Genomic DNA, 25231 nt, shown 5'->3' with positions numbered 1-25231 from the left:
CTTTGATAATTCCTTTCCTGAGGAGGTGGCAGTAGCACCTTGGGCTCCCTGGGGCCCTGACGGCTTCTTGATAACTTCACTGCAGCCGGGGCGACAAGAGCGAAATTCCATTTCAAAAAAATAATAATTTGTATTTGTATTTTTATTGTTTATTTATTTTTATTTTGTGAGACAGGGTTTTGCTCTGTCATCCAGGCTGGAGTGCAGTGGTGTGATCATGGCTCACTGCATCCTCCATCTCGTGGGCTCAGGTGATTCTCATACCTCAGCCTCCCAAGTTGCTGGGACCACAGGCATGTGCTACTATGCCCAGCTAATTTTTGTGGTTTTTTTTTTTTTTTTTTGTAGAGACAGGGTTTTGCCTTGTTGCCCAGGCTGGTCTCGAACTCCTGGGCTCAAGTGATCTTTCCGTCTCCACCTTCCAAATTGCTTACAGGCATGAACCACACTGTAATCCCCAAAGGGATTGCAGACACCAACCACGGAGTCTGGTGAATACTTTTTTCTTTTTTTGAGACGGAGTCTTGATCTGTCACCCAGGCTGAAGTGCAGTGGCACAATCTTGGCTCGCTGCCACCTCTGTCTCCCGAGTTCAAGCGATTCTCCTCCCTCAGCCTCCTGAGTAGCTGGGATTACAGGCGTGTGCCACCATGCCCGGCTAATTTTTATGTTTTTAGTAGAGACGGTTTCACCATGCTGGCCAGGCTGGTCTCGAACTCCTGACCTCAGGTGATCGCCTACCTCAGCCTCCCAAAGTTTTGGGATTATAGGCATGAGCCACCGCGCCCAGCCTAATGTTATATTTTCCACAGCTAAATACTGAATTTTGATATTGCTCCTCTTAAGAGACGTAGTTTCAGATATTGCTGAGTCTCAGTTTTTATATCTTATTGATGATTTTGGTTATTTTTTTTTTAAACCTAGAATACTTGTACCAGTGTTTATACAAAAGATAGAGCTGCTAAATGTAAAATTCCAGCCCTGGACCTTCTTATTAAGGTAATTATGTTTTTAAGTACGTGCATTTTATATTAAACGTATAACTTTTAAAAGAAAGTCAGAGTTTTGAGTTGTATTTTGGGTGATGTGTTTGGGGAAGGATAGGATCTAATCACACTGATGTATGGGTAATATGCACATTTTCCAACCATCACCTGACAGTACCCTGACTTTTTGTTCTCAGACTCTTCTGGGCAGTAAAAGAAGAATTCTGAGTTGTGAGCAGAATGAAATAGGAAAATGACTAAAGAATTTATTGCTCTTTCATTTATCACCCTTACTGCCTTTGGCAAAACCTAATGCTGTTAGGAATTGCTGAAAGATCACCTTGTATCTCTGAGGTTTTTCCTAAAATCTTAGCACTGGGAAAGAGTTCATATGTTTTTTTTTCTTTTTTTTTTTTGAGATAGAGTCTTGTTCTGTCATCCAGACTGGAGTGCAGTGGTGCAATCTCAGCTCACTGCAACTTCTGTCTTCCAGGTTCAAGCGATTCTCCTGCCTCAGCCTCCTGAGTAGCTGGGATTACAGGCATGTGCCACCATGCCTGGCTAATTTTTGTATTTTTAGTAGAGGCGGGATTTCACTATGTTGGTCACACTGGTTTTGAACTCCTGACCTTGTAATCTGCCTGCTTCGGCCTCCCAAAGTGCTGGGATTATAGGCGTGAGCCACTGTGTCCAGCAGGAATCGGTTGATATGTTGCAATTAAGTGGTTGTTGGGGTCACTGTGACCTGTTTCTGTTTTTTTTTTTTGGCATTTGTATTTTAGAATTCCTTTGTTTCTGGTTGGTCCTTGGTTTTGTAGGCTTCTGGGAGAAAGGTTCTAGTCATGTTGGTTTCTTGGGAAGGTAACAGTTAAGCCTAGAGTATTCTGCCTCTGGTGTTCTTACACCACCCATCTCAACCTCTAATTTCCAGATAAGCTGGGTGGATGTGAATCCTGAGAGACCAAGTGTAAATCCTTGAGACACACCTAATTCTGAACTTTTGCTGTGTGCAGAGGCACTGAGATAGAGGAATCCCTTTATTTCCCTCTTTAGAGAGAATGCTAATTTGTATTATTTTATTTTTCTTGATTCCCACACTACATTGATGTACTAATTTGTATTCTTTTAGTTACTTCAGACTTTTAGAAGTTCTAGACTCATGGATGAATTTAAAATTGGAGAATTATTTAGTAAATTCTATGGAGAACTTGCATTGAAAAAAAAAATACCAGATACAGGTGAGATGCATTTACATGTTATTTTCAAATAGTTTAGCAAATTAATATTAACAAATTATTAGCGTAAGACTTAGATTTTCTCTACCAAGGTCTTATATGTTTCACAGATGAATCCTTTTTGCTGAAAATAAACCAAAATGAAACCAAAAAACATGTGAAGACTTCCCTTCCTAAAAATGTTAATTTTTACAAAATTATTCCTTTAAATGGAAAACTCACATGTCAAATATGATTAATACATTTGCATAAAACTTAGGAAAAAATGCAGCCCTAAAAGCTTTATATTTTATATATCTTATTGTAAAATTAATTTTGAACTTCACATTATTTTATTTTCTTCATACGTTTTGGTTAGTATAACTTATTTAAATGTAGTTTGAGCCCTTGTCTAAAATTTTCTTTTCAGTTTTAGAAAAAGTATATGAGCTCCTGGGATTATTGGGTGAAGTTCATCCTAGTGAGATGATAAATAATGCAGAAAACCTGTTCCGCGCTTTTCTGGGTGAACTTAAGACCCAGGTATGATAAAATTTATGACATTCTGCTTCCGTAGACGTGGTTGTATTTTTTTCTTGTAATGACATTTTCTTAAATCTTTCCTTTTAGATGACATCAGCAGTAAGAGAGCCCAAACTACCTGTTTTGGCAGGATGTCTGAAGGGGTTGTCCTCACTTCTCTGCAACTTCACTAAGTCCATGGAAGAAGGTATTGCTTGGCTTCACTTGATTTTCTTTATTCAAAAACTAAGTCTAACCAGCAATGCCTGATTATTTCTTTGAACTCTTAAGCAATCCTGAATTCACATACAGTAGTGAGAAATAATATAGAGGGACCTGTGGGCCCTCCCCAGGACATCTTTCCCAACTACAGCACAACAGCATGGTGGGCGTTAACATTGATGTTGTCCGCTGAGCTTTGTTAGATCTCACCAGTTTAACATGCACACATTTGTGTAGGTGTATTTAGTTCTGTGCAGTTGTTTTACATTTTATTTTTTTTGAGACAGAATCTTGCTGTGTCGCCCAGACTGGAGTGTAGTGGTACTTTCTTGGCTCACTGCAACCTCTGCTTCCCAGGTTCAAACAGTTCTTCACTTCAGCCTCCTGAATAGCTGGGACTATAGGCATGCACCACCACGCCTGGCTAATTTTTTTTTTTTTTTTTTTTTTTTGAGATGGAGTCTTGCTCTGTCGCCCAGGGTGGAGTGCAGTGGCTCCATCTCAGGTCACTGCAGCCTCTGCCTCCCAGATTCAAGTAATTCTCCTGCCTCAGCCTCCTGAGTACCTGGGATTACAGGCGCGCGCCACTAAACCGCTAATTTTTTTTGTATTTCTGGTAGAGATGGGGTTTCACCATGTTGGCCAGGCTGGTTTCGAACTCCTGACCTCAAGTGATCTGCCCACCTTGGTCTCCCAAAATGCTGGGATTACAGGCGTGAGCCACCACGCCTGGCCTAATTTTTGTATTTTTAGTAGAGATGGAGTTTCATCATGTTGGCCAGGCTGTTCTCAAACTCATGGGCTCTAGTGATCCACCTGCCTCGGCTTCCCAAAGTTCTGGAATTACAGGCGTGAGCCATTGCACCCGGCCCTTTAAAAATTTTTTTTTTTTTTTTAAATAATTGAGACAGGGTATCACTATGTTGCCCAGGCTGGTCTTGAACTCCTGGGCTCAAGTAATCTGCCCGCCTTGGTCTCCTAAAGTGCTGGAATTATAGGCATGAGCCACCACACCCAGCGAGTTCTGTGTAATTCTGTCACGTGTATGTGCCATTGTAGTCAAGATATTGAACAGGTTGATTAGCACAAGGGTCCCGTGTGCTACTGACTTAGTTAGAGCCATAGTTAACCTCTTCCCCCATCTTGGCCCCCTAATAACGGCTCATCTGTCTCCGTCTGTGGTTTCGTCATTTCAAAAAGTTATACAGATGAACTCATGGTATGTAGCTTTTTCTGTGTTGCTTATTTCACTTAGGCTAGTGTCTTTCAGGTTCGTCCATATCCTGATGTGTCAGCATTGTCTTCTTTTCAAAGGCTGAATCATATTCCTGTGTGTATTCACTGCATTTTGTTGATTCATTCATCCATGTATGGACACTTGGTTTGCCTCTACTTAGTGGTTATTCTCAGTAGTAGTGCCATGATCATTGTACAGAAATCTGTTGGCAGTCCCTGCTTTGGATTCTTTTGGGTATATACTTAGAATTATGATTGTTGGATTGTATGGTAACCTTAGTTTTAAATTTTCTGAGGAATCGTCATACTGTTTTTCACAGTGGCTGCAGCATTTTACATTCCCACCAGCAGTGCACAAGGGTTGCAGCTTCTCCACATCCTTACTGACTTCTCATTTTCTGTTTTTTTTGGTAGTGGACATCCTAATGCCTAATGGTTATGAAGGGATGTCTCGTGGTTTTGATTTGCATTTCCCTGATGATGAATAATGTTGGTTGCGCATCTTTTCATGTACTTACTCGCCATTTGTGTGTCTTTGGAGAAATGTCTATTCAGATCTTTTGCCCATTTTTTAGGTTAATTGGTTTGTTTGACTTTTTGTTGAGTTGTAGATACCATTTTCTTCTTTCTTTTTTTTTTTTTTTTTTTGTTGGAGACAGGGTCTTGCTCTCTCACCCAGGCTGGAGTGCAATGGCTCAAACGTGGCCCAGTGCAGCCTCAACTTCTTGGGCTCGAGGAATCCTCCCACATTAGCCTCCCAAGTAGCTAGGACCAAAGGTGTACACCTAATATTAAAAAATTTTTTGTAGAGTCAAGGTTTTGCCATGTTGCCCAGGCTGGTTTCTAGCTCCTGGGCTCAAGTAATCCTCCTGCCTTGGCTCCCCAAAGTACTAGGATTACAGGCGTGAGCCACTATGCCTAGTTAGATACCAGTTTCTTACCAGATATATGATATATATTTGCAAATATTTTCTCCCTCCCTTTTTCTTTTCTTTCTTTTTTTTTTTTTTGAGACAGGGTCTCACTCTGTTGCCCAGGCTGGAGTGCAGTGATGCGAACATGGCTCTCTGCATGCCTCCACCTCCTGGGCTCAAGTGATCCTCCTACCTCAGCCTCCCAAGTAGCTGGGACCACGGGCATATGCCACCACAGATGACTAATTTTTGTACTTTTTGAAGGGACATGGTTTCCCCATGTTGCCCAGGCTGGTCTCCAACCAAGAGATCTGCCCACCTTGGCCTCCCAAAGTGCTGGGATTACAAGTGTGAGCCACTGCACCTGGCCCTTCTCTCATTTTTTGAGTTACATTTTCATGGTGTTGATTATGTCTTTTGGTACACAAAAATCCCTTATTTTGCTGAAGTTCAGTTTTTTCATTTTTTAAATTTTTTTAAGAGATGGGGTCTCCCCAGGCTGGAGTACAGTGGCTACTCACAGATACAATCATGGCTCACTGCAGTCTTGAACTCCTGGCTCAAGCAGTTCTCCCACCTCAGCCTCAAGAATAGCTGAGACTATAGGCACCACCATGCCTGGCTCCTTTTATATTTTGCAGAGACAGTCTCGCTGTGTTGCCCAGGCTGGTATTGAACTCCTCCCATCAAGTGATCCTCCCACCTCAGCCTCCAAAGCATTGGGATTATAGACATGACCTGCCACGCCTGGCCAATGAAATTCTTTTCTTTTTCTGAAAAGACAAATGTAACTTTTAATCCTAAAATAATCTTTTTTTTTTTTTTCTGAGTCTCGCTGTCACCCAGGCTAGGGTGCAATGGCGTGATCTCGGCTCACTGCAAGCTCCACCTTCTGGGTTCACGCCATTCTCCCGCCTCAGCCTCCTGAGTAGCTGGGACTACAGGCACCCGCCACCACACCCAGCTAATTTTGTTTTTGTATTTTTAGTAGAGATAGGTTTCACCGTGTTAGCCAGGATGGTCTCCATCTCCTGACCTCATGATCCGCCCACCTCGGCTCCCGAAGTGCTGGGATTACAGGTGTGAGCCACTGCACCTAGCTGATCCTAAAATAATCTTAAGCGGGGACAAAAAAACTCCTTTGCTCTTTCTTATCACTTTTTCTTTTTTTTGAGACAGAGTTTCGCTCTTATCACCCAGCCTGGAGTGCAATGGCGCGATCTTGGCTCACTGCAACCTCTGCCTCCTGGATTCAAGCCTTTCTCCTGCCTCAGCCTCCCGAGTAGCTGGGGTTACAGGCATGTGCCACCATGCTCAGCTGATTTTTGTATTTTTAGTAGAGATGGGGTTTCACTGTGTTGGCCAGGCTGGTCTCCAACTCCTGACCTTAGGTGATCCACCTGCCTCAGCCTCCCGAAGTGCTGGGATTATAAGGCATGAGCCACCACCCCTGGCGTCCTTATCACTTTATCCTCAAGTAATTACCAAATGTTTGTACCTACTCTGTGTTTTTCTTCCATTAGGTTGAAACTTACAAAATTGCTTGTATCCAGTGATTTTTTTTAACCTATGTAAGCAGCAGTTTCATTTTAAGCTAATGTTTCTACCCATGCCTTCTTCCTTGCTTATCAAGACTGTTAGAGTAGCCCTGTGTAATTTTCCTTCCTATGTTCTCTCTCCTCTCTCCTGTATCCTGTGGCTCCCACTTCCTCAGCTGCTTTTCAACCGTCACCCCTTTTAGGAAGCAGTTATGATTCCCCTGAGGTGAGCCACTTCCTCTGGCCTCTGTACTCCCCTCTGTGACAGCACTTACGGTCATATTTTAAGTTTCTTAGGTCATATGTTTGATTCTCTCCCTTGACCCTGCTGGCAGGTGATGGTGCTTATTTGTCTTTATGTGTACTTGGCTTATAACGGGCACTCAATGAGCATTTATAGTGGAAGGAAAATAGTAGCACTTAGTGCTCATTTTTTGTGTGTTAAGGACTATTCTAGACATGTTGCAAGGCAACTTCCTATTATGAATCTGCATGACAGGTAAAACGTCTCTGTTGTATAGATTAGTAAACTGCAATTCAGACAGGTTAAGTAACTTGCCTCAAGTCACAGTGACTTGTGTAGTTAGGAGAATAATGGCCACCAGGGTTTCCCATCCTCATCCCTGTTACACTGCATGGCATAGCAAGGTTAAGGTTGCTAATCAGCTGACCTTGAAGTGGAGAGATGATCCTGGATCATCCCCATGGGCCTGGTGTGATCACAGGGTCCTTACATGTGGAAGAGGGAGGCACAGAGGAGGCCAGAGTAAGGGGATGTGGAAGGTGGCAGGAATCAAGGCATGGGGGTGCCTCTCAAGGCTGGAGAAGCGAGAAAAGGGTTCTCCCCTAGAGCCTCTCAGAAGGAGCACACCCTGCTGATGCCTTGAATTTAGCTCAATATGAGAATCATTTCAGACTTCTCACTTCTGGAACTATAGGTAATAAATCTGTATTGTTTTAAACTATTAAGTTAGTGGTAAGTTATTATGGCAACACTAGGAAACTAACAAATGACAAGTCTGGGATTTAAGCCTTGGTCTGAGGCTAAAATTTATACTATTTTTGTGATGCCACGATCATGTGACTTCAAGCACTAAATACTAATTCGTTCATACATATATATAAGGCACCCAGGAAGTACAGACTGTATGAATGAGTTATTAAAATTATAAGGCTGGGCAAGGTGGCTCCCGCCTGTAATCCCAGCACTTTGGGAGGCCAAGGCGGGCAGATCACAAGGTCAAGAGATTGAGACCATCCTGGCTAACATGGTGAAACCCTGTCTCTACCAAAAATACAAAAATTAGCTGGGCATGGTGACACATGCCTGTAATCTTGAACCCGGGAGGCGGAGGCTGCAGTGACCCGAGATCGCGCCACTGCCCTCCAGCCTGGTGACAGAATGAGACTCTATCTCAAAAAAAATTTGTATATATATGTGTATGTATACGTGTGTGTGTGTATATATATATGTAAACATTGTTTTTGAGACAGGGTCTCACTTTGTTATCCAGTCTGTAGTTCAGTGCTGTGATATGGGCTCACTGCATCCTCAACCTCCTGGGCTCAAATGATCCTCCCACCATGGCCCTCCCCAAGTAGCTGGGGACTACAGGTGCGTGCCACCTTGCCCTGGTAATTTTTATTTTATTTTTTCTTTTTGAGACTGAGTCTTGCCCTGTCACCTAGGCTGGAGTGCAGTGGTGCGATCTCGGCTCACTGCAACCTCTGCCTCCTGCGTTCAAGTGATTCTTGTGCCTCAGCCTCCCAAGTAGCTGGGATTACAGGTGTGCGATGCCATGCCCGGCTAATTTTTGTGTTTTTAGTAGAGACGAGGTTTCACCATGTTGTCCAGTCTGGTCTTGAACTCCTAGGCTCAAGCGATCCACCAGCCTTGGCCTCCCAAAGGTGCTGAGATTACAGGCTTGAGGCACTGTGCCTGGCTGTGGGTGCCATCTATCTAAAGAGTGATGAACTTGGTGTTAAACCAGTGATTGAAATCACCAAGTTCCTACCATCATGAGCTCAGTCTAGTGGAGGAAACAGATGAACAAATAAAGCAGCTCTGCTGATTTTGGGGTTCAGCAATGCCCAGAGGTGGGGTGTAGTGAAGAGGAATGCCAGAATTTGGAGAAGTGGAGCACACGACCCACTGGTACTTTCTGAGGATGTAACGCAGAAGTCGTGGTCAGAAGGAGGAGAGGGAGACAACTGGGGAAGTGCTGGGAAGAGCAGTCATTCCAGGCAGCGGGTGCTCAGCACCCGGCCCCATGCTCGGCCAGCCTCTGACCCTGTGCTTAGCCTGCATGCAGTGGTCCGAGGGTCTATAAGAGCTGGCGTGTCGAGAGTGTGGAGGTACACAAGGTGGGCCAGAGTGAGATGGGAGGGACACAGGGTTGGTGTGTGAGGGTTTTCTGAGCTGGGATCTCATTCCAGATGGAGTGGGAGCGAGGGCTTTTCAAAAAGGAGTGGATGTGGGCCAAGAGATGTTTCACAGGGGTCTGCGTGACTGCTGTTGGGTGTGGGATGTGAGTTAGTGTAGGATTGAGAGACTGTTTGTGAGAGACTGAGGGCTGCTGCACCTGGCGAAGAGAGGGTTTAAAAAAAATAGAAGCAGGCAGGGCATGGTGGCTCACACCTGTAATCCCAGCACTTTGGGAGGCTGAGGCGGGTGTATCATGAGGTCAGGAATTCAAGATCAGCCTGGCCAAGATAGTGAAACCCCATCTCTACTAAAAATACAAAAAAATTAGCCGGGCGTGGTGGCAGCCACCTGTAATCCCATCTACTCGAGAGGCTGAGGCAGAGAATTGCTTGAACCTGGGAGGTGCAGGTTGTGGTGAGCCAAGATCATGCCACTCCCCTCCATTCTGGGTGACAAAGCGAAATTCTGTCTCAAAAAAAAGAAACAAACAGAATTTGCACACCCGTGTTCCTAGCAGCAAATCCATAGTAAGCCAAAGGGCCAGAACCACCCAAGTGTTCATCCAGGGATGAATGGATAAAATGTGGCGCATAGACACAACGGAACATTATTCAGACTTGAAAAGGCAGGAAAGTCTGACACATGCTGCAGCATGGATGAACCTTGCAGACAGGTTGCTAAGTGGAATAAGCCAGCCATGAAAGGCAAACAATGTGTGATTTCACTTACACGAGGTATGTAGAGTAGTCAGATTCACAGAGACAAAGTAAAATAGAGGTTACTGGGGCTGGGGGAGGGGAAATGGGAGTTAGTGTTTGATGGGCACGCTTCTGTTTTTGATGGTGAAAACATTTTGGGTATAGACCATAGTGATGGTTACACAACAGTGTGAATATATTTAGTGCCAACGAATTGTATCTGTACACATTGTTTGAATGATAAATATGTGTGTTTTACCACATTGAAAAAAGCAGAACAAGACTATGCTTGTACATGGAGTGGGCCACTAGAGGGAAGGGCTGCAGGAGAGTGGACCATGGAGGGCAGAGCCTGGAGAAGTCTGTCTTTGCCAAGTCCCCATACCCCAAACCCACTGTATACTGTGGGTGTCCTTGTGTCTGCACACTTGTGTTTACTAACATGATTACTTTCTATTTGAATGACCTTTTCCCCAACTAGTACCTATTTTTTCAGTCTCAGAACAAATGCTCCCATATCTGGAAAGCCTTTATAGAATACTCATAGTCAGAAGAAATCTGCTTGTCATGAATTCCAAAGTAGCTTTTTTTCGTATCTTTTTTATGCCACCATCCTGCAACCATGCAGATGTGTCTCTGCTTTAAGGCCTCTCTGACCACATTCTCTCTCCAGCTCCTATCACATCATCATCAGGGCTCTGTCTCAAATATGTCAGTCCTTGCAATAAAAGCAAACAGTTCTTGAGTCTTTGTTGATTACGAGTCACTGTTAGAAGGGTAGAGAAATTAGTGATGAATAAAGCATGACTCTATAGCTACAATGAATAATCCGGTGGGAGACAGTTATGCAAATAACTGTGATGTCAGTCAGGCCAGGATTAGAGCCTCATGTTATAATTGTGTGCCTGTTTTATCTTCCCTTTTAGTTAATAAGTATGCCGAGGTCAAAGATCATAATTTATTTGTATTTGTAATTGTCATAATATCTTGGCGTGTACTGTTTTTTTCCTGTTTTTTTTTTTTTTTTTTTTTTTTTCTTCTTCTTACATGTACTACGTGTTGAGTAAATGCCTGGGTGTATTGGGGAGAAATGGTATGTTTGGCCATGAGTAAGTTATTTTATTTAATCCTCCAAACTATCCTAAAAGAAAGGTATATACTGTCCCTATTGCAAATAAGAAAATTGAGGCTCTGAGAGATTATCTAACAGAGCTTGTAAGTGATGAGTCGGTGTTTAAGTCTCTCAGAGCTTGTAAGTGATGGGTTGGTGCTTAAACCATGTCTTTGTTATTACAGATTTTCTTTCTGTTTTCTCGCAGTCGTAACCGTGCAGCAGTAATAACTTGCAACTTTAGCTAGATGGAATGATGAAAGATGTTTCTCCTGAATTCACAAGAGACTAATGGGGTTAATATAGGTGTCAAGCTGTCTGTAAAGTGTGTCATGTGATACTGTTATTAAAATTTGTAACAGAGGCTTCTTGGTATTTCCCTAGATCCCCAGACATCAAGGGAGATTTTTAATTTTGTACTAAAGGCAATTCGTCCTCAGGTAGGATTAATATTACTATTAATATTATTCTAATGCCTTTACTGTATAGTCTTTCAAATACTGATGGTGAATTTTTTTTTTCTAAAATAGATTGATCTGAAGAGATATGCTGTGCCCTCAGGTAGGATTCTGTTTATAATGAGGTATAATAGTTTAGATTACTAAATTAACATCTCAGGTAAGCTTTTGCTTAAACTTTGAATGAAAGCAAATGTGATAACATCTGTGATGTTTCACACACAGTTATTTACAGGGAGGCTTTCGGTGACTTAGTAAGCTCGCTGAAATGGTGATACTCAGGTTACATGGTTGAAATCATTTTATTTTAGGATATCTTTCAGGGGATCCAGGCTGTTCGATTCTGCCTTTGCCTCAATGAATCCTGATTCCACTTCTGACCCTTGTATTGGGATTTGTTAGTGAAGTTGGGCCTGTTGATTGGCAGCGTTAGAGGCTGACAGGGATCCCTGGGTTACTGTAGTGTAATGGTACTAGATCTTCCTGACCACAGTCTTGACTTTGACATATCCCTGCAGGTTTTTTGGTTTTCTGTTCTGTCTTATGTCGTCTGATTTTAAATATAATGGCTTTTGCATTTGCAGCTGGCTTGCGCCTATTTGCCCTGCATGCATCTCAGTTTAGCACCTGCCTTCTGGACAACTACGTGTCTCTATTTGAAGTCTTGTTAAAGTGGTGTGCCCACACAAATGTAGAGTTGAAAAAAGCTGCACTTTCAGCCCTGGAATCCTTTCTGAAACAGGTACCACACATTCAACTGTCATTTAACAATATTCTTTCACACACAGAATTAAATTCCCATTGTATGCATACGTGTTTGAAAATAAATATAAGTTGATCTGTTAGCTTCTGTAGTATTTAAAGCAGAAAGCTGTTGATCAACCAGCCTCATGGGAGGCAGCCAGACTGAAAGAGAGCTAAGGAGATGCCAGATTTGATTAGGGCCTCAGAGCCCAGATTGAGACAAGTCTAATGGAGTGAAGACATGGTGGTGAGGAGGTGGCCGAAAGGGCTGGGAGGTCAGACCTGGAGAGTGGGTGGAGGCCTGAGGATAGCTGAGCCCCATCTCTTCTGGAAGAGGAGGGCCAGCTGTCTCCAGGGGACAGATAGATGCTTGTGTGTCAACTTGAAAACGAGGAGCGCCTCTTTGCCGTTGTGGATTTTCCACCTCGATAGGAGGTGGTTATAGAATCTGCACCTGCGTATGTGGAAGCTTGTCTGGTCGGCTGAGGAGACCTTGCTTGTCATTCTGAGCGGTGGTCTCCAGGATATCCTGGGCTTCCAGAGATGTCCGCAGGGGCCTGGCCACTAAGGAAGTGGACTTCTGGGGTTGCTCTGAGGGAAAGGACTGGAGATTCACAATAAACGTTTTCTTAGGGGCCCTGCTATACACATGGGTAAACAGTAACTGCATTCACAGGGTATCCTTGCAAACCTGTGTGAACAGTGTTGCAGTTGTGTTAGCTTGAGAGTCACAGCCAGGATGTGTGGAAGGAGAAGAGAGAGCACTGCCATCCTTTTTTTAGGTCTGGGCCTGCCTCCCAAAAAACTGAGCCAATGGGTCTTGTCTTTGGCCCCTGCCTCTGTCGCCTGTCCCTCTTGCCTCCTTAGCCTCCCTGCTGTACTTGGCCTTCCTGTCAGACTGTATTCTCCCTGAAGTCACTCTTGGCTTTTAGGTTACCTCTTCTTGGTCCTCCTCATAAAACTTCTGTTTCGCTGAACTTGGCTGGCCTTAGTTGCTAAGGGAAATAAAAATCTGAGGAATTACTTTTTACTGATTCATATGAATATGTTTGCATCTCAGTGAACATTTACTGCAATAAACATCTTGACAGAATTTCATGCTTTGTTAGCAAGGAGGAGTGTCTGGGATGTGTGCAGAGGGGTCATCCCTGGTGGCACCCCTGGGGCCTTGTTCCCTAGTGATGGCCTGCCTTTCTTAGCACAGGGCTGAGTGGGGCATGGGCCCGCAGGGAAGCCCGCCAGCCCTCCCTCCACTGCGCTGGTTGTCTTTAATGAACCACGCAGACATCTCTGTTTCACATCCTTGCCAGAGACTTTTCAGTTCCCCACTCCAATTCTTAACAAAAACTACATTGAATAGATTTTAGAGTTTCATTGAGGAAATATATTCTACCTGCTAATCTCGTGAGAAAGTTGTACGAGCTTAGTCAGGGGAGAAGTTCAAGAGAACTATCCTCAATGCTGCCTTCAGCACTGATACCTGTTGCAAGTTTGGGAGTTTCCAATACACCCTCAAATTTGATACAGCTATGGTTTATTACATCTAAAGGGCCCAGATAAAAATCAACCAAAGGAAGCAGCACATGGTGTAGAGACTAAGAAAGTACCAAATGTGGAGCTTCCCTGGTCCTATCCCCACGGAGTCAGGGCAGCATTCATTTCCCAGCATCCATGTGTGACAGCATGTGTGGAGCACTGACTGGGTGCTCCCCCAAACCTCTGTGTTTGGGGTTTCCCTTGGGGACCCACCCTGTAGGCATAGTGGGTTGTTGGGTCTCAGCTTCCAAGGATTCTGTGTGACCCAAAGTTCCCATTCCGAGTCACATTGTTACCAGGTGTGGCCAGCCCCACCATGAGTCCCATTATTAGATCATCCCTTGTGACCTGAGGCCCCAAGCAAGGAGAGAGACCCTCCTTCCCTCCTACTTCAGAATAGGGAGTGAGGACAGAGGAAGAGGGAAAGAGGACTTTACATAAAGGATACATAATTTTTTGGCCTTAAGATTTTCCTCTATGTTGAATATATTTTCCTCACAGTGACATCTATATGTTTTTTGTTTTTTTTTTTTGAGATGGAGTTTTGTTCTGTCACCCTGGCTGGAGTGCAGTGGCGTGAGCTTGGGTTACTGCAACCTCTCTCCTGCGTTTAATCAATTCTCGTGCCTCAGCCTCCCAAATAGCTGGGATTATAGGCACCTGCCACTGTGCCTGGATAATTTTTGTATTTTTTTTTTTTGTGACGGAGTCTCGCTCTATCGCCCAGGCTGGAGTGCAGTGGCCGGATCTCAGCTCACTGCAAGCTCCGCCTCCTGAGTTTACGCTATTCTACTGCCTCAGCCTCCCGAGTAGCTGGGACTACAGGCGCCCGCCACCTCGCCTGGCTACATTTTTGTATTTTTTAGTAGAGATGGGGTTTCACTGTGTTAGCCAGGATGGTCTCGATCTCCTGACCTCGTGATCCACCCGTCTCGGCCTCCCAAAGTGCTGGGATTACAGGCCTGAGCCACCACGCCCGACCTTGTATTTTTATTAGAGACAGGGTTTCAGCATGTTGGCCAGGCTGACCTCAGGTAATCCACCCTTCTTGGCCTCCCAAAGTGCTGGGATGACAGGTGTGAGCTACTGCGCCCGGCCGACATCTGTATGATTAATTTTCAGTGGCAGTGTAATATATAATGATATTTATGAGCCATAATGTTTTAATCTGTCCTCTGCTACTGTTGAATAATTATTTTCGAGTCTTTAATATTATATACAGGAAATAGTTGAATAAAGATGCATTAAAAACATGCTTACTGGGAATACAATAACAGAAAATTAGCAGTGTTTAGGTGGTTACACATTATCGTATATAATATTTGGTATTCTGTAGTTAAGTAAAATGATATTGTTGTTTGTTTACTTCTTGAGAAACATTTATAATATGTTTTGTGAAGAAGTAAATTATGAAACAGTATATACAATGTTTCATTCTTCTAAAACAAGTAGGGAGCAAAGTTCCCGAAGGTCACGCCCTAAGACCTAGTGGCTTTAGGGGGATTGGGAAGTGTATGGATAAATTGGCAATGGAAGGTGGGTTTTTTTTTTTTTTTGAGACAGAGTCTCGCTCTGTCGCCCAGGCTGGAGTTCAGTGGTCGGATCGCAGCTCACTGCAAGGTCTGCCTCCCAGGTTCACGCCATTCTTCTCCCTCAGCCTCTCGAGTAGCTGGGACTACAGGCGCCCGCCACCTCGCCTGGCTAGTTTTTTTTTTGTATTTTTTAGTAGAGACGGGGTTTCACCGTGTTAGCCAGGATGGTCTCCATCTCCTGACCTCGTGATCCACCCGTCTCGGCCTCCCAAAGTGCTGGGATTACAGGCTTGAGCCACTGCGCCCGGCCGAAGGTGGGTTTTTTTTTCTGTCTTTGATAATTGTCTAGATAGATTCCTTCCATTCTTATTCTGGACAGTCTTTGTGCTGAAATGGAGAATGCTCTCTGAATACCTGTATTAGTTCTTGCATTTAGGCTCTTGTCTCTTGGTTTGGTAAATAATGATCTATTTGCTTCTCAGACGACATTTTCCCCTTGCATCACTTGATTTGTGCTTTATAGTTTGTAGCTTATTTTTTTGAAAACTGAGATGTCTTGTCATTCTGATTGTTCTGAACTGTATTTATTGATGACGTCTGAAATCACTGGTCCCCTGACAACTCTCTTTTACTGTGTGGGTGACAGGTGAGCTCTAAAGACTGCTCTTTGCTTCCTCAGATAATCTTACTTCAAAACCTGTTTTTTTTTTCTTTTCAGGCTTAGGCGTATCCTCGGTCTCTTAGTCCCTTCTCTAGGAAAAATGTATCACATAACCTTATTTAAGACACTTTTCTGAACCTGATAGAGACTAAGCAAAATGGAAGCAAAGGGTCTTTATGATTTAAAGCAATTGCGTGTGACTATAATAGTACATTAGTAGCATCTAAACAGTTCTAGTTTTTCCGTATTTGTAAAGATTCCATTGCTATTAAATATTTCAAAATATTATGTATTTGCAGGTTTCTAATATGGTGGCGAAAAATGCAGAAATGCATAAAAGTAAACTGCAGTACTTTATGGAGCAGTTTTATGGAATCATCAGAAATGTGGATTCGAACAACAAGGAGTTATCTATTGCTATCCGTGGATATGGACTTTTTGCAGGAGTATGTCTCATTAACTTACTCTATTTTGTCTTGGTTTCACGTGATTGTTTAAAGGAATCTAATTTATTGCATTTTGAGTAGTGTCTAATACTTGCAACAATACAGCAGACCCTTGAATAACGTGGGCGTGAACTGCACAGGTCCACTTACATGCAGATGTTTTTCTGCCATACAGATCAAAAATACAGTGTGTGCTGGATTTGAAACTTATATAGAGGGCTGACTTTTTGTATATGAGGCTTCCACAGAGTGACTGTGGGACTTGAGTATGCATGGATTTAGGTATACTGAGGAGGCCTGGAACCAATCCCTCCCACATATCGTGAGGGTCACTGTATTAGTGTTGTTTATTAACAGTTAAGATTCCTTCACTGTCTACTATGTACTAGAATTCTTTATATGTGTTTATCTCAAATTCTCCTAACCCTTAGGAGCTGAGTATTACTCTGTTTTACAGATTAGCAAACCGAGACCCAGAGAAATTAGGAAACTTGTTAAGAGACTCAGAATTGACAGAACCAAGGCATAAGTCCAAGCGTGAAGAGTAGAAACACGTTTCCCCTCTATACTATGCTGCTCCTTATTCCTAAAGTAAAATTGTAGTTGATTTCACTCAGTTTTTTTTTTTTTTTTGAGACGGAGTCTCACGCTGTTGCCCAGGCTGGAGTGCAGTGGCGCGATCTCCGCTCACTGCAAGCTCCGCCTCCCGGGTTCCCGCCGTTCTCCTGCCTCAGCCTCCTGAGTAGCTGGGACTACAGGCGCCCGCCACCGCGCCCGGCTAATTTTTTGTATTTTTAGTAGAGACGGGGTTTCACAGTGGTCTCGATCTCCTGACCTTGTGATCCGCCCGCCTCGGCCTCCCAAAGTGCTGGGATTACAGGCTTGAGCCACCGCGCCCGGCCCGATTTCACTCAGTTTTAGAAAGAGAAGTTAAAAAAAAAAAAAGTTTATATGACAGAAAGAGATATATTTAAGAATATTAGCTAGGTGTGGCAGCCCACACCTGTAATCTCACCACCTTGCGGGGCTGAGGCGGGCAGATCACCTGAGGTCAGGGGTTTGAGACCAGCCTGGCCAAAGTGATAAAGCCCTCTCTCTACTAAAAATACAAAAATTAGCCGGGTGTGGTGGCGTGCACCTGTAATCCCAATTGCTTGGGAGACTGAGGCAGGAGAATCTCTTGAACTCAGGAGGCAGAGGTGGCAGTGAGTTATGATCGAGCCACTGTACTCCAATGTGGGCAACGAAGACACTATCTCTCTTTAAAAATTTTTTTAAAGAAAAATGTTAAGAATAACCCTAGTTATTTCTTCTTAGTGGAACTCTATGACTTCTGCTTTGTAGAAAAGACAACTAAATTCCTTTTTCTTCCTATAATCTCTCCCTTTTTTTTCTTCTTTCTTTTTTTTTTTTTTTTAAATTTTTGAGTTGGAGTTTCGCTCTTGTTGCCCAGTCTGGAGTGCAATGGCATGACCTCGGCTCACCACAACCTTCACCTCGCGGGTTCGAGCAATTCTCCTGCCTCAGCCTCCCGAGTGCTGAGATTACAGGCATGCACCACCATGCCTGGCTATTTTATTTTTGTATTTTTAGTAGAGACGGGGTTTCTCCATGTTGGTGAGGCTGGTCCTGAACTCCCGACCTCAGGTCAGCTGCCCACCTTGGCCTCCCAAAGTGCTGGGATTACAGGCATGAGCCACCGCTCCTGGCCTCTCCCTTTTTCTTTTCTTTTTCTTTTTTGCCTCTCAGGCTGGAGTGTAGCGGTACAATCATAACTCACTGCAGCCCTGACTTCTAGGGCTAAGCGATCCTCCTGCCTTAACTTCCCGAGTAGCTGGGACCACAGGCATGAGCCACCATGCCCAGTAAATTTTTTAATCTTTTGTAGAGATGATATCTCACTTTGTTACACAGGCTGGTCTTGAACTCCTGGCTTCAAGCGAACCTCCTGCCTCAGTCCCCAAAGCACTGGGCTTATAGCTGTAAGCCACCGTGCCTAGCCATTCCCATTTTCTTAATCTTCATCTCCATTTGTCTCTGTTGCCTTCTTTAAATATGCTTAGGGCAGAAGAAACAGAATGGCAGAAGGCTCTGAGCTAAAAGATCGCATGGGATTTTCCCTTTACGCAGTGATCTACCCCCACTTGAGCTTGTCCCTGTGGCTAGAGCATGATAGACAGGAAAGGGGAAACGAGGTGCACCATCAGATCCTCTGGGAGTCTGGACTGGATTCAGAAGTCCTGGAAAAGAAGCCTTAGAAAAGTCTGAAATTGAGCAATTGCATTAGCACATTTGTGAGTTTGAAAAAATGTCTCTGGTGTGGTGTGGAGCGTGACATGGAGCATCTTCCAGTCATGTATGGACTCCTGGCCTCTCCTGTAGATGGACAGCCTTGGGGGCAAGGACTGCCTTTCATTTGTCCTCAGTACCCACTGTCTAAACAGTGCCTAGAACATAGCTGACAACCAATAAATGCTTCCTGTGTGAATAAGTATTGAAAATGTGACTACATATTATTATACAAAGCATCTTTATAATGAGATACCATATTTTATTTATTTATTTATTGAGGTGAAACCTCACTGTTGCCCAGGCTGGAGTGCAGTGGTGCGATCTCAGCTCACTTCAACCTCCACTTCCCGGGTTCAAGCGATTCTCATGTCTCAGCCTCTTGAGTAGCTGGGATTACAGTTGTGCGCCACCACACGTGGCTAATTTTTGTGTGTGTGTGTGTGTGTTTTTAGAGATGAGGTTTCACCATGGTGGCCAGGCTGGTCTTGAACTCGTGACCTCAGGTGATCTGCCCGCCTTGGCCTCCCAAAGTGCTGGGATTACAGGCATGGGCCACTGTACCTGGGCAGATACTGTATTTTATATCTGTATTTCTTCTTAATTAAAAAGCTTATGGCTCACGCCTGTAATCCGAGCACTTTGGGAGGCTGAGGTGGGCAGATCACCTGAGGTCAGGAGTTCGAGACCAGCCTGAGCAACATGGAGAAACCCTGTTTCTACTTAACAATACAAAAAAAGAAAAAAAAATTAGCCAGGCATGGTGGCTTATGCCTGTAATCCCAGCTATTCGGGAGGCTGAGGTGGGAGAATCACTTGAACCCGGGAAGTGGAGGTTGTGGTGAGCCGAGATCATGCCATTGCACTCCAGCCTGGACAAGAGCAAAAGTTCATCTCAAAAAAAAAAAAAAAAAAAGCCTTATTAAACTTGTGTTTATAATCACATGGCTTAACATGACACCTTAAATATCGTTATTTTGATCTTGATAAGATTGATGAAAACTTATGTTTTCCCTTTTCTAAAGCCCTGCAAAGTTATAAACGCAAAAGATGTTGACTTCATGTATGTTGAGCTCATTCAGCGTTGCAAGCAGATGTTCCTCACCCAGACAGACACTGGTGACGACCGTGTTTATCAGATGCCGAGCTTCCTCCAGTCTGTTGCTAGTGTCTTGCTGTACCTTGACACAGTAAGTGAACTAAACAGCACAGTTTTAAGTATTTAATCTTCATTTCTTCAAATAACTTGATGGAGTCATACAATACATTTAGTGTAGGCACTGTTGGGAACAATGTGACAGTTTTAGTTAGTATTTTGTGGCAATACAATTATTGTCATGAAACTTGATTTTTTGTTATCCAGAACAGGAAAAAAAAATTTGTTTCTCTTGCCATCTTTCTGAAAGATTTGGAATTGTTGCTTGGGATAGAATTGCACCTCAAGACAATTTTTACTGTGTGTGTGTTTTTTTTTTTTTTTAAGGCAATCACAGTAATAAATGTTAAGCAGCAGGTTAGATGACAAACCATGTTTTTTTTAAACAAGTGTCTAATTCGGTTGTAATTACTTAGAATATTTGTATTATTCCTGTATTCATTGATTCCCTCCTCTAACTCACGGTTTGCTAATTATTTCCGGTAGGTTCCTGAGGTGTATACTCCAGTTCTGGAGCACCTTGTGGTGATGCAGATAGACAGTTTCCCACAGTACAGTCCAAAAATGCAGTTGGTGTGTTGCAGAGCCATAGTGAAGGTGTTCCTAGCTTTGGCAGCAAAAGGGCCAGTTCTCAGGAATTGCATTAGTACTGTGGGTAAGTTTGCAATTTATTGTTTTTATGAGTAATGTTGGATAATTAACACATTATTTGATATAGGTAAAGAGAATCTGTTTACCAAATTCTTTTGTATCTTTGATACAACTTTTGATGAACTCCTAAATTTTGGTAGACCAAAATCTCATCCTTTTTTCATCCTATTACCTCTGAATTTTAATAGTTTTACGTCTTTGGGTTTTTTTTCTTTATTTTTGGAGACAGGAGTCTCGCTCTGTCTCCCAGGCTGGAGTGCAGTGGTGGAATCTTGGTTCACTGCAATCTCTGCCTCCTGGGTTCAAGTGATTCTCTTGCCTCACCCTCCAGAGTAGCTGGGACTTACAGGCGCCTGCCACCACGCCTGGCTAATTTTTGTAGTTTTAGTAGAGACAGGGTTTCACCATATTGGCTAGGCTGGTCTTGAACTCCTGACCTTTTGATCCCCCTGCCTCGACCTCCCAAAGTGTTGGGATTACAGGCACGAGCCACCGCGCCTGGCCAATAATTTTAAGTTTTAAAATTAAAGCTGTTAATGAACTTAGAAAATAAATTGAGAGGTAAAGTTGGGTTCCAAAATAAAATGACTGGTTTTTTTTTTTTTTTTGAGCGTTTGATTCTATTTTTCAGTGTTTCCTTCATTTTTGTTTTTTTTTTCTTTTTTCAGTGCATCAGGGTTTAATCAGAATATGTTCTAAACCAGTGGTCCTTCCAAAGGTAAATTCTGAATTTAATGTTTAGAAAATTAATCTGTTATCACTGAAAGTTAGGAATGTTGCTGAGGTTTTCGAATATAATTTTGCAAAAGTGGCCGTTCTTTTCTTAGTTATTAGCAATGCCTTACATTTTGAAAAGCATAGGACATAATGCCTCTGTATTTTGTTAGGCAAATACACTTCTAAGGTATGAAACATCTTTAAGCATAACTTTAGGTTTTATACATTTTCGTAAACCAGAAAATGTTTTCTCTCTTGAAACTCTAGGACAGATTGCTGAGGGAGGCGTATCTTAGTTCCCAGAAATTATAGGACATATGATGAGATGAAAGATGGAACTGTGTACGAAAGCAAGATTATTATAGCACATTCAGTGGATATTGTATTGAAATACTTCTTGGTATATCACAGTTTTAGTCACAGAAGAATCACGTATTTTTCAGCTTTTTATTTATTTGTTTATTTTTTGAGACAGAGTCTCGCTCTATCATTCAGGCTGGAGTGCAGTGGCGCAATCTTGGCTCACTGCAGCCTTCCCCTCCAAGGTTCAAGCGATTCTCCTGCCTTAACCTCCCGAGTAGCTGGGATTACAGGCGACCGCCACCTTGCCCAGCTAATTTTTGTGTTTAGAGTAGAGACATTTTGCCATGTCAGCCAGGCTGGTTTCGAGCTCTTGACCTCAGGTGATCCACCCACCTTGGCCTCCCAGAGTGCTGGGATTACAGGTATGAGCCACCGCACCTGACCTCAGCTTTTTAAATTATGCTTTTATAATACAGTGTCTTCCTTAATTATATGGTCTCCTACGGGTGGCAGTTTAATTTAGAAAATTCCGAAAACCAGCATGTTCTGGCAGTAGTGCTGCTTCTGAGAATCCGTCATTACACATTGTCATGCTGTCTTTCTGACCAGGGCCCCGAGTCTGAATCTGAAGACTACCGTGCTTCAGGGGAAGTCAGAACTGGCAAATGGAAGGTGCCCACATACAAAGACTACGTGGATCTCTTCAGACATCTCCTGACCTCTGACCAGATGATGGTAATGTTTACCATTTGAAAGCCATAAATGTACCTCACTTCCTCTATTATTAGTCTTCATAGTTTAGACATAAGACATATCAGAATTATATTTTACTAACTTTCAAAAATTTAAAACTGTACTTCAAAAATAAAAAATTAAAGCTATGAATCAGGAAGTTAGAATGAGAGTAGAAATAAATGAATTGAAAGAAACACAGACATAGAATTCCTTTAACATTCATTAGTTACTGTTGCTGCGTCCTTATTTTAATTTTAAATAGCGAGATGGTACAGCTCATGCTAAGCTGTTCCTCCTAACAGGTCCAGTCTGAGGATGGATATATATGTATTTGTATATATGTATATATGTGTATGTTTGTATATGTGTGCATATTATGTATGCACATAAGTATACGTGCATGTCCTTACATGTACACAGACATAGTGTCTGTAGATGCATATTACACATATTTGTGTTTATGCATACACATCCACAAATTAATTGGGGTAAATGCTTTGACAAGGATTTGCCTAAATCTTCTCACTTACCACTATATACAGAGTAAGTATTTGTTACATGACTGGATAAATGATATCTGACTGAAATAATGCTATTATAATAATTTAGGAAGGTAACTTGCAACTTGAAAACTTCCAGGTAAATCTGCTACAGTTTATCATCACTGTTTCCATAATACCCAAATCGGCAAATATATCTGTATATGTGTCTTAATGTTTATAAAATACTCATACTAATACTTTTTTGCACAAGATTTTGAAGTTTATTGTTTTTTTTTTTATTTAAAGGATTCTATTTTAGCAGATGAAGCATTTTTCTCTGTGAATTCCTCCAGTGAAAGTCTGAATCATTTACTTTATGATGAATTTGTAAAATCCGTTTTGAAGATTGTTGAGAAATTGGATCTTACACTACAAACACAGACTGTTGGGGAACAAGAGGTTAGAAATTTTTATTAGTAGTAATTTTTCATCATTTTTGTATCAACTGTCTTTGCATATAAATATTTAGGGGATAATAGCACATTTGTAGAGGAGGACTGGAGGAAATTTGGTTCTTCAGGATTATTATGTGCCATTGATGCATTTCTGTTGGATATAACCTATTGTATAGAAAATGTTATTACTAGATGGTTCAAAAAGTAATTTATGTATGTTAATTTTTTTTTTTGTAAAAGTTATTTACTAGGCTCATTTGTTTCTTATTCCTTAGCAATAGTAAACAGTGACAGAAATCTTATGTAGAAATGACTTTGTGTAGGATAGGGAAACCTGGGGTTGCTCTTGTTTATAGTTAAGGAAACTTGTGGTACAAGGTGTTAAATGTGTTCCTGAGATAGAAGAGTATAGATAATAGGAAGAGAAATAAGAAAATGCCCTCCCTTTTTTTTGCACATAATTTTCCTAGCCTGGATTAAAGATACGTCGTGGCTTAGGCCTGGTGCGGTGGCTCACACCTGTAATCCCAGCACTTTGGGAGGCTGAGGTGGGTGGATCACAAGGTCAGGAGATCGGGACCATCCTGGCTAACACGGTGAAGCCCTGTCTCTACTAAAAATACAAAAAATTAGGCAGGCATGGTGGCGGGCACCTGTAGTCCCATCTACTTGGGAGGCTGAGGCAGGAGAATGGCATGAACCCAGGAGGCGGAGCTTGCATTGAGCCGAGATCACGCTACTGCACTCCAGCCTGGGCGACAGAGACTGTCTCAAAAAAAAAAATTAGCCAGGTGTGGCGGCGGGCGCCCTAATCCCAGCTACTCAGGAGGCAGAGGCAGGAGAATGGCGTGAACCCCAGAGGCAGAGCTCGCAGTGAGCCGAGATGGTGCCACTGTGCTACAGCCTAGGTGACAGAGCGAGACTCTGTCTCAGAAAAAAAAGGGTAAGTCATGGCTTAAGGCCACCAGCCTGGAGCTGCCCTGCTCTTGTCTGAGGCATTGGTGGTAACTGGACTCCATGGTAATTAGGCTGACGAGAAAGAACTGAGATCCTGGGGAGGCATCTCACTTGCTTTCGACTGCAGTGATTGTTTCAGACTAGATTGTGCTGATTCGAGTTCATGTGTCAGTACCTCCCCTGCAGTCCTGAGAAGTTAGACAAGAGGTAATGGGGAGAATGTGCAGAGGAAACATGAAGGGAAAATGGTGCAAACCCGTGGTCACATCAGCTTTGTTGTACTTGCAGTATTCTCTTTTTCATGCTGAATGATAGGTAGTAACATTGATGTGTGCTTTATTGCTCTTGTGCTTTGCATATGTCTAAAATAATTTTATTAAAAAAAAAAACTTGCCCAAAGGGACTTCCTCGAACTGTGTCAGCTGACAGACCTGCATTTTAGAACACGTGTGTGTTCATTGCTATCTTCAGTGGCTTCCCTTTCTCCTCTGTTCCCTGCCCTTCCAACTTGGTTCCAACAGATCAACAACCACCTGTTAGCACTTCCCAGATGTGTTTGATCTCCAGCCTCCTCCTCCCTTATTGGTTTCTGCTGTCTATTTCTAGCTACTTGTGCAACATTTTAATTTGAATACACAGTTGTGTTTGGTAACACAAATTTGGTGACACAAACTTAGCATGTTTAAAACTGATCTTCGTGCACTTCCAAAACACCATATTTTTCATTTATCTTTCTTAATACTGTTAATAATTCCTCTATTTCTCTGTTTCTTCACTTGAAATCTCTAGGTCACCTGTTAAAAATCTGTCTCTGTCAAGGCATTACTGCTAGCTCCCTCAAGAAGTGCTGCCCACCCTTGGCATTTTTCTATTTGTCCCATTCTCTCATCACTTCCCGAGAGTCCTTTTGGTTAACGCTTTCTGCAAGTCCTGCACTTCTTATCAGACCATAGCTCTTGAGCACCCATCTTGGTCTTTCTTGCTGTTGCATTCTTTCTTCATAGCATCAGGCCTTGACCATGAAGTCAGTTGGAAAGTTATTTGTTGAGTGATTGGTGATTGAATGGTACAATGTTTCTTTGCTACAATTACTCTTTAAGAACGGAGATGAGGCTCCTGGTGTTTGGATGATCCCGACTTCAGATCCAGCGGCTAACTTGCATCCGGCTAAACCTAAAGATTTTTCGGCTTTCATTAACCTGGTGGAATTTTGCAGGTATTTTGTAAAATTCTAATTATTTAA

The 25231-nt window shown here is 42.7% G+C and overlaps 1 protein-coding gene across 4 annotated transcripts in view; it reads left to right on the top strand.

Annotated features, from left to right (window-relative positions):
• The window catches only part of PRKDC (protein kinase, DNA-activated, catalytic subunit), a 189532-nt gene that overhangs the window by 3234 nt on the left and 161067 nt on the right, over positions 1 to 25231 (top strand). For all 4 annotated transcript variants that reach the window (XM_005563282.4, XM_005563280.4, XM_005563281.4 and 1 more), the window contains exons 4-17: positions 925 to 999; positions 2116 to 2224; positions 2631 to 2743; positions 2831 to 2930; positions 11251 to 11306; positions 11397 to 11427; positions 11909 to 12066; positions 16097 to 16243; positions 19558 to 19722; positions 20175 to 20343; positions 21008 to 21057; positions 21969 to 22094; positions 22883 to 23035; positions 25089 to 25204. In XM_005563282.4, coding sequence (XP_005563339.3) covers positions 925 to 999; positions 2116 to 2224; positions 2631 to 2743; positions 2831 to 2930; positions 11251 to 11306; positions 11397 to 11427; positions 11909 to 12066; positions 16097 to 16243; positions 19558 to 19722; positions 20175 to 20343; positions 21008 to 21057; positions 21969 to 22094; positions 22883 to 23035; positions 25089 to 25204 — 1568 coding nt within the window. The remainder of the gene's footprint in view (positions 1 to 924; positions 1000 to 2115; positions 2225 to 2630; positions 2744 to 2830; positions 2931 to 11250; positions 11307 to 11396; positions 11428 to 11908; positions 12067 to 16096; positions 16244 to 19557; positions 19723 to 20174; positions 20344 to 21007; positions 21058 to 21968; positions 22095 to 22882; positions 23036 to 25088; positions 25205 to 25231) is intronic.

The sequence above is a fragment of the Macaca fascicularis genome, chromosome 8 (assembly GCF_037993035.2).
Source record: "Macaca fascicularis isolate 582-1 chromosome 8, T2T-MFA8v1.1".
In the NCBI taxonomy this organism is placed as follows: domain Eukaryota; kingdom Metazoa; phylum Chordata; class Mammalia; order Primates; family Cercopithecidae; genus Macaca; species Macaca fascicularis.
This window is presented reverse-complemented; position numbering and strand designations above follow the sequence as displayed.